This window comes from Populus alba, chromosome 18 (assembly GCF_005239225.2).
Source record: "Populus alba chromosome 18, ASM523922v2, whole genome shotgun sequence".
Lineage (NCBI taxonomy): Eukaryota > Viridiplantae > Streptophyta > Magnoliopsida > Malpighiales > Salicaceae > Populus > Populus alba.
The window spans coordinates 5,619,239-5,629,405 of NC_133301.1; the positions used below are offsets into that span (position 1 = coordinate 5,619,239).

The 10,167-nt window shown below is 32.7% G+C and overlaps 1 protein-coding gene and 1 pseudogene across 1 annotated transcript; both read right to left on the reverse strand.

The window, feature by feature from the left end:
• Positions 1–254: 254 nt before the first annotated feature.
• LOC118040182 (uncharacterized) lies at positions 255–3,589 on the reverse strand. The gene is made up of 9 exons (XM_035047058.2): positions 3,432–3,589; positions 3,250–3,330; positions 3,134–3,183; positions 2,584–2,661; positions 1,889–1,946; positions 1,755–1,804; positions 1,416–1,524; positions 1,257–1,318; positions 255–509 (listed from the first exon to the last, which is right to left on the reverse strand). Exons 1-9 carry the CDS (start codon positions 3,513–3,515, stop codon positions 467–469), a joined length of 615 nt encoding a protein of 204 aa, XP_034902949.1. The 5' UTR covers positions 3,516–3,589; the 3' UTR covers positions 255–466.
• A 3,416-nt stretch (positions 3,590–7,005) lies between these two features.
• On the reverse strand, positions 7,006–8,317 carry LOC118040179 (L10-interacting MYB domain-containing protein-like; annotated as a pseudogene).
• Between the last annotated feature and the right edge of the window lie 1,850 nt (positions 8,318–10,167).

The following is a 10,167-nucleotide window of genomic DNA, read 5'->3' on the forward strand; positions in this document are numbered from 1 at the left end:
ATAATGTTGCCTGTTTTTCCAGAATTCAGACACCATAAATGGCTGAATTATGGGCAGCTAATATCAAGGGCTCAAAAACCTATTTTAAGTGTTTTTTTCTTCGAGAAACACTTAAGAAACATCACAGGACCTCAACAAATTGATTCTATGTTCTATGTTCTATGTTCTTATTCTATGTTCTCACAAGAACATGATTCTATTAAACCATGAGACACTGGAGTTCCTAAAATAAACATACCACAGCAAACAGGCAATTCAGACAACTGTACTTTCTCATTATGGGAAGCCTGCATGGTAAACGCCAGAGGACCAAGCACCACACTAGCAGATGCCAGGTACAGTTTGAGTTTCAGAGTTTCAGAGCAGGTTCCATTACAAGGAAAAGGGAAGGATAATACACAAAAGGAATATGGAACATAAGGTTAGGTTTGACCCGTGCCTTAAAAGCAAAGCAGAGCACCTTTCTTCATTCCACCTGTGAATAACCTCCACCACTTTCAGCCTTTGTCCTGAACAAACCCATCATTTCCATCAACAAATGATTACACATGTTATGAAGAATAAGACATCGTTTGAAGGGCATTTATGATCTAATTCATATTTGCTTTCAAGTTGGGAGAGCATAACCTTGACCAGTGAGTTGTCACTATGAGTAACAGAATCAAGCAGCATATAAGGAAGTATATTTTGGACTTATAAGTTACTACAATAATCAAGATGTCTATGGAAGCAAGACGAATATTAAAATAGAATTATGATCTAATTCTATTAGCTATCATGTTGGGAGAACACAACCTACACCAGTGAGGTGCCACTATGAGTAACAGAATCAAGCAGCATACAAGGAAGCATATTTTGGACTTGTAAGTTACTACAATAATCATGGTCTCTATGGAAGCAAGAGGAATATTAAACTTCTAGCGAGTAAGACCACCAATACTCATCACCTTAGATCAAACTCCCTATGTCCACTGCTAATCACTTACTAACAAGAATTTCCAAAAAAAAAAAAAAAACTGAATAGCACAAGCATAATGTGAGTCCATATATGAATGGTATGGTCTATGCAGGAGCATCCTAATTTGTCACAAGAACTAATGATTTTGCATAGAATGCATAATATGAAATGCAGGGTGTCTCAAATGGACATGCCAACATCAAATCTTAAATCAAATCCTCATCCATACTCAAGCACATAATTATCTGAAAAGCACCCCTATATGCTTGGAATATTCCACAGAGGTATAAGCACTTACTTGTGGTCAGAAGGGTTGGGCATAAGTTCATAAACAATGGTGGCAACAACATCCCTCTTCAGCTGTTCATTGTAGAAAAGAAAGTGTCATTTAGATACCAACCCTTAGTCCAAACAGACGCACAAAGCCGTAAAACTTGATCTTTTGCGGTGCATTTACCTGGGTGGCTTCACCTTTGAAGCCAATATAGTGTATCTGAGTTGTATCACCACCAAAATTATCAGGGAAATGCAATGTGATGCTTGCCACACTTTGAAATTTGGCGTATCTATTAATGTGAGCAAATATAAAATCAGCAAATACAAGATAACTGCTGGTGAACCAAACTTAATTGAAACAATGAAATATAATTCCTTTTGACTCTTCTTTGTTGTATTCATTCTCGTTCAGATGACATTAAATTAAGGATTTCCAGAATTGAGATGGTAGGCAGTTACAAAATGGAACAAAGTATTTGAGTTCAATAAGCTAAGTAACAGTGCGGTAGGGAATGATTACCTTGTCTGAAACTCAAGTACTCCATTCAAATTTTCAACCAAATCCCACTCCTTAAACAATAAAAACCACTATTGCCAGTAAGGAATATTATTGAGTATAGTGATAGCTGAGCAACAAACAGGATGAAACGATACCTGAACAGCTTGCATACTTTGAGCATCTGAGAAGTCAATGCCATCTCGATTGATAAACCTAAATAATTTTAAAGAGCAAATCTAAGTTTTTTTTGTTACAAAAAGTGGTCACAGAAGAGATTATTGAAAGAGAATTTGTATTATTCAAAACGCTGCTTTAACATCAGTTCCTTATATATTTACTAAAAAAACTAGCCTAACTGGTCTGGATGGGAAAGTTCCATAGCTTAACAATCATTGTACATCCAATGACTCAACAAGAAAAACATACATTGAGTTAATGAAAAAGGCAAGTATGCTAGCTAGGTTGGAATGGTAACGCCTCATTGATGCTGCACAATAAGGCTGGCTTGAACCTGTCTTTGTAGGGATGCATTAACACTCAAACATTATCACACCAAACATGGAGAATGCAACAAAAAATATCTAAATATAAGACAAAATATGAAGTTCAAAGTTGCCTAAATATTACCATAATGGTAAGAACATTGGGGTCTGAAACACACACACACAAGGTAGAGCGAGGCCATTCAAAAATTTAATTAAAACAGCTTTGAGTAAGTTCTATGGAGTTGCGTAAACTACATCAAATCAGCAGCATCTACCATCTGTAGAAGCTTCAGAATTACTCCCGCTTGCAAAATTTCAAGAACTGCAATGAAGAAGTAACAACACAACATGGAAGTTGAACTTACGCTCTCATCCTAGAAGGACTTGTTCCATCAGCACCTCCAACAATTGAAATGCTCTTGATCTTAACATCCGATGTGAATCTACCACAATTAATCCAGCAGAAACATAAGAAATCCAGAAAGTTATCTCAGGTAGATAGAAGGAAAAAAATATCCAAACCCCAAATCAAAGTGACGCAATTAAAAACAATCATCAACAACATTTTAAAAATTGAAGCCTCCAAGTCCCAAACATTTTTATTCGTTATAAAACATAGGTCACCAAAGTGGGTCGATTTTACCCGTATTGAAAGAGGTCAAGCAATTTTTTATATGAATAAAGTGCTATTTTGTTATAATAGCTGGATTGGCAAATAAAGGTATGAGAACTGATCAAAGAAAATTCTTTGACAGGCAAGAATAACATACAAGCAATGTTAAATTTATTTGAGCTTCAAGATTCCAGCAGGTACAAATTATTTGGTAAACACCCATTTCATTATTATCCAAATAATGATTAGTAGCATCACTTAATAAGAGGCCACACTACATGAAAAAAGAATTCGCAACTTACGGAATGTAAACAAGTAACTCCGGATCACCCTCGTTGCTTTCCAAATGCCCCTATCATTGCATATGTGTTAAATTAAATTAATAAACAGAACAAAAAAAAAAAACCAAGAAAAATACCGCAGAAGAATCGAGACGGTGCTCCCAAGCTTTAAAAACTGATTTAGCACTTCCTGGAACTGCCTCGTTTAAAGCTGATACCTTTGAAGGACAACAAAACAAAAAGAAAAAACAATAAATTATTTTGTTGATTTCTACGCAGAAGAATTTGATGCAAGTTTGAAGTAGAAGAAATTTGACACCTTAGGGAGGTCTATGTGTTTGTAGAGAGACCAGTTAGATGAGCAATCGTGATCTTCACAGCTATGATCGTGTAAACAAGCCATTTCCTCTTGCAATTGCAAATCTTGAAGCCTGAGAACAAGATTCGCGGTGGGTCTTGCAGAAGTGCACCGTTTTATCGGCTGGATGAATGATTTTGTTGGCCCACGTATGAGTCCTTTTGGTATTGTGATGGCTGTTGTGGTTGTGGTATAAAAAAAGTACTATAATAAAAAAGTACTTTTAGTTGAGGTTTGTTTGTAAAAATATATGTTTGGTTAAAACTGTGGTTAAAATTAAGGTTGAAGAAAAAGTTATTTAATGTGTTTGGTTAAAAATTGTGGTTCAATTTTTTTTATTGTATAATTACCTAAAAGGATTTAATCATAATACTAATGAACAATCTCATAAAATTAACATTACAAGCAATAAATTTTTGCAAATAGACCTAATATATTAGAACAATAATTTATAATTGTGTCATTAAACTTGCAGCAATCCCATCACGTACGTAATCCATTCGCGAAGGCCTTTGATGTCCTTGGCCATTGAAGTTCTTCTAATGTAATTATGAATTGCCATGGATGCGACAACAATTTGAACTTGTGTCTTGTAATTAAAGGATGGCATATTCTGTAGAATTCGCCATCTTTTTTTCCAAACTCCAAATGTTCGTTCTATCACACAACGTAATGAAGAGTGCATACGGTTGAAAATTTCTTCACCAGTTTGTGGTTGTCCTCGCCTCCTAAATTCTTCCAAATGATATCTTTGACCTCTATATGGACCTAAAAATCCATATTTATTAGGATATCCTGAATCAACCAAGTAGTATTTCCCTGAAAAAACATATAATTGTTTTAAATTGAAAATTGAAAAAACAAAATAACAAAATATCATTACTTATCATATATACAGACACACATAAACACGTATTACTACCTTCTGGTGGCTTAGGAAATTTTACACGTGGATTGTCAATTGCCTCGAGGAAAATTCGTGTATCATGTGCACTACCTTCCCAACCCGCCCAAACAAATGTGAATTACATGTCAAAGCTACATGCAGCCATAACATTCTGGGTCGGCACACCTTTTCGGCCGATAAATGGAATTTGATTTTCAAAAGAAACACATGCACGTACATGTGTACCGTCGATAGCTCCTACACAATTCTAATATATGATAAACAAGTAAAATAACATCAATTTCAGCTGACAAAAAAAATTCATTTTCACAAATTCATGAAATACAAATCACCATTAACAAATACGATTAACAACATTACCTTGAAATGTGGCATGTACCTAGGATTGTTCACAATTTCCGTCGGTGTATTTACGAACCCGGGATCTGCAGGTTGAATTAAATCTGCAGCAAGCGAACAAACTGATCGAAGAACTTCATTGAAGTACCTACTAATTGTTTCTCCAGAATGTTGGAATCTCTCTTGAACTTCCCTGTTGGAAGCACCTAAAGCTATTGTATAAAGAAATATTCCAACTTTTTCAAAAACACACATTCTTCTAGATGACGTTAACCCATATTGGTTTTCAAGTTGAAAGCACAGACTTTGAAATGTCGGCGCATCCATCCTAAACATGTTTACACAGCGCGTCCAATGTCCACGTAGAATTTCTATCAACCATTGCATTCCAGTGTTGTATGAATCCATACAAGGCTCCTTATATATATATGTATTATAATATAAAGCTATGGCACCTGCCGTGCATAAAATCAATTTCTGATCATCAAACTCCCTTTCCCAAAACAGCTCACCTTCTTCATCTGAATCGTCATCGTTGTCGTCGTCAGTATCAGAACTGTTACTACCACTGCAATCTCCATCGTTTATAGAAGAATTTCCATAATTAACGTAATCGGCAACGTTATTCATTACATCATCATAATCCCCATTAAACAGTATTGAAAACCAGTGCGAATCCATAACTATCATGCCATAAAAAAAAATTTATGAATAATTGAAAATTGTATTACTTTTTTACAAAAAAACACAAATGGATAATGCAAACCAAAATAAGTGTTATTGTTTAATTTGTTCATGTTTTATGAAATTTTGCTCGGCATGTAAATTAAATTTACTTTTTGGATGTTAAATTAAGTTAAATTTTGAAGTCATGTAAATAACCTACTATTTGATGTTCATAAAATTGAGTTAACTTTTGGACATATTAATTAAGTTAAAAAGAAATTAATTAATTTACATAAAAAATGTATTTTGGAAACAACTACTGGCGTACAAAGCCAATATTTTCAATGGTGATTGTGTTCAAAGTGTGCTATTTCCCATATACTTTTTCAACTTGTATTATTTTCCCAAAGCTTCTACCAAAATGTCAATTTTAAAAAAAAAAACAACTTTGAAGGAAACCGTTCCTGATTTGTTCAAAGCCTTAACATCCCAAAAAAATTCACTCAATTTCTAATTCAGAGAATATTCAATTGGAAAGCAACTAAGGAAATTCAACGTGTAAGATGCAACTTATTGAGCATCCACAAACAGATGATGAATTATAGCAAAGCTATGCACTCTGAATTAAAGCAGTTCTGATCAGCAATAAAATTCAAAACCCGAAGCACAGAAGCAGTGACATGACTCTGCTTAAAGGATTTATCAGCAGTTCACACACACATTTCCCATAGAGCATTCAAAATTGCATTTCCAGAACTGATTTCTGTGTGTGGATCTAGATGGAAACTGACTTTGGAAAAACCAGACAGCAAGAGATCAAAAATAGAAGTTTAAAAGATCAAAAAAGTCTAATTCCCTAAACAGCCATGAACAACTCACACACAGATTTTTTGAACCATACAACATTGAAAATTCCATTCCTATAACTGATTTCTGCGTGTGGAGCTAAATGAAAACTAACCTGACTTTGGAAAACCAATAAACATCAAGAGATTAAAAAATTTAATTCCCAAAACTGACAATTTTCTACCCTTCACTATCCCAATGAACTCCATAAACAAACATTTGAAAACCTTAGAAACTAACATGTTACAGATGGAACTAAATGGAATTAGATGGAACTTACCTATTACTGATGTATAAATAGCAGCAATCAGCAACACCAACAATTACAAACAACCATTCTTGATTCAAATGTACTAACACATTCGGTTTCTACCAAGCAATTGTCAATATAAAAGTGAATAACTTCCAATGCTACTGCTATTTATATACAAATACATAAGAATTGATGTAATATTCCAAAAAATGTTACCTAACTTTCAAAAGCTACCATTCAAAAGCAAGTTACTAAACATTCAAATGTGGCATACACCAACTGAAATTTTTAAAATTACCAACCTAAACCTTCCATTCCAGAGCAACTAACCAAACATTCAAAGTATGATACCAACAAGCAATAGTCTCAACAGTTTCATACAATATTATCACCAACCATTCAACTTCAAGTAACCAAACTGAAAAGGAGTACTTTAACAAGCTAAACATAACATTCAAAGTTAAACATCCATATATTTAAAGTCTACAATTCAGAAATTAACATCCATGAAATTGCAACCCAACAGCACTATTCAGTCATACATATATAGCAAAACATACATGGTTGTGGTGTTCCAAAAACTTAGCTACATAAATCCACCAAAACATGGGCAACTCCTTCTAATTCCAGCAACAATTGCAGCACAGGAAGTCTGCAAAACCAGTTGAAAATATTTTAGACAAATTAATATATTACTTGTCTATAGAATTTAACATAAATGCAAAGACAGGAATAGGGTTAAAAGATTAAAACTTACCTTGCCCATCTAAGTTTGTCTGTGTTGGTCAAACATAATTTTCAGCCATGACATTTTTCTGTCAATACAACCCATTGCAGCCCACATCTCCCTCTTGCTCCTCGCACAAAAGAACTTAGTTGCAAATGTATGCAATGCACTACCAAATGCAACTTCATTAATAGAGTGCAGTTCTTGCATTACCTCTTCAATACTACAACCTTTTTTATCTCTACAAGGAGCTGTGATCCCTCTAGGCATGGAGACAGTCTCAACAAGTTTATCCATACGTGCAACTAGTACTGCTCCCATTCCAGTTCCCCTTTTCTTTTTTTCGCAATTGAGGTGTAGGTTGATGTGCACCCTTTCTCTTTGAACTGTTGGGGTTGCTGCTACTGTTTGCGACATTGCTTCCACCAACCATATTGCTAACATCACGTGTGAAATCAGGGATTGCATCCTCTTCAGAGTCGCCACTTCCTTCTGCCATATTAGTATCCTCATTGGTTGTATTCCTCATTCCAGAAGCCACATTATCTTCATCTGATAAGAGTCCTTGTGAGGGAGTCCAAGCATATTCTCCCGTGGCCACTATGTTAGTAAACATGATATCGTACTTGGCACACAACGAGGGCTCTATACCCACATGCCTAAACTTCTTTGCTCCTCGCATTTCCTATGCAATGACAGCTAGAAGTACTTAGGAATGATACTAGGTGAATAAGTAATACAACATGAAAAAAAAATTTACGAGGCTATTGCAAATCAGCAAACTAACCTGAATTTTTGATTGCCACCATTCATCAGTTGCTGAGATGGTCCCAAGTTCAGTAGACCAACCAACTCCAGTTTCAGCTATTAATTTCTTCCATACCCTCCAGTCCTTTTTTAATCCCATCCATTTGTTTTTAAGCTAAGATTTTGATAATGAAAGGCTTGTCTGATCTTTGAATGACTGTATGACAAATTTCCAGCCAGCTTTGTCAAAATGTGTGTTTGGTCTCATGCCTCTCTCAATAGCTGTCATGCAAATGTCGCAAAACGTGTGCAGCATTGCCTTTGCTCCAAGAAGCTTTGTCATGTGTATCAGACCCATCCATTGCTTATGGTTGACAATGCAATGAAAAAAATAAACAAACAAATAACCAAATGAACAAGAGATTGAATGCTAATTATCTCTAATACAATAGTAATTAGAACAAGAAGTTACATGTGCAGCAAAAGATCAACCAAAGAATAAAAAAAGGTTGAATGTTGACAAGGAATGAAAACATAAATAAATAAATTATATATAGCAGAATGATTGACAATGCAAGATAGAATTCAAAACACAATTTCAATATAGATTAATAAAGCTTTAATGCTAATAAGGGATGAAAAAAAGAAACTAAGGAACTAGTTCAAAAAAAATTACATGTTGTGTAGTGTAAACTAAGGAAACTTAACAGAAGGTTTGTCATAAACCTAAATACCTAGCCATTGTGCCATAATCCTATAACAGTTTGTCATCAATTAGCAGGGGATGTTCTATATATATATAACTATGATTTTAATGTACATTTATTAACTTATATATATTATTTTAAATGTTATATATAACTTATATATATTATTTTAAATGTTATATATAACTTATATAATAAACAGTTAAAATAATTATATATATATATACTAAACATTTAACTTATATATATAAACTTATAAATATTTAAAATAATACATATAACTTATGTAATAAACATTTAAAATAATTATATATATATAACACTATTGTTAGCAATATGCAGAATTACACAAAACGATTTTAGCAAAGAAAATATATATATATATATATATATATATATAAATGTTTATTATATAACTTATATATATTATTTTAAATGTTATATATAACTTATATAATAAACAGTTAAAATAATTATATATATATATATACTAAACATTTAACTTATATATATAACTTATAACATTTAAAATAATATATGTAACTTATGTAATAAACATTTAAAATAATTATATATATATATAGTAAACATTTAACTTATATGTATAACTTATAACATTTAAAATAATATATATATAACTTATGTAATAAACATTTAAAATAATTATATATATATTAGTAAACATTTAACTTATATGTATAACTTATAACATTTAAAATAATATATATAACTTATGTAATAACATTTAAATAATAATTATATATATATAGTAAACATTTAACTTATATGTATAACTTATAACATTAAAAATAATATATATAACTTATGTAATAAACATTTAAAATAATATATATAACTTATGTAATAAACATTTAAAATAATTATATATATATAACTAACACTATTGTTAGCAATATGCAGAATTACACAAAACGATTTTAGCAAAGAAAGTAGGGAATGTGTCTACTGTAGCAACTGAAATTAATTGTGCCCTAATTACAATTATTTGGTAACAATCAGCAGAACACACCAAACAAACATATAACTGCAGATAAATTGAAGGAATAAAGACAATGAAAAATTAGCAGTAATGGCTGCCGAAAGTAAAATACTAGTGAATTAAAATGAGCATAAACAGGTCAATTTCACTACAATAAACAAAAAAAAAATCTAAAAAATCTTAAAGGACCACTGAAGTAAGCAGAATACCCGTTGGAAATTGCAGATGAGGTGTTGATATCTGTGGTGGGGTTGTTGAAGGCAGGAAGACAAGTTGATCGGCGTCTTCTTTTTGTGTTGATGCTTCAGAAACAAAGGAAAAATTAGTATATAAAACTATCGAGAGTGAACTAAAAGTAATTAAACAAAAGGGGATAAACAGATCTCACTGAAATAAGCAATAATTAACTTAAAATTTCACTAAGAACAGAGCAGTGAACTAACCCGATGTAAATTTGACCTCTGGAGCTTGAATCAAACGCGATCTATATATATGTTTCGGGGTT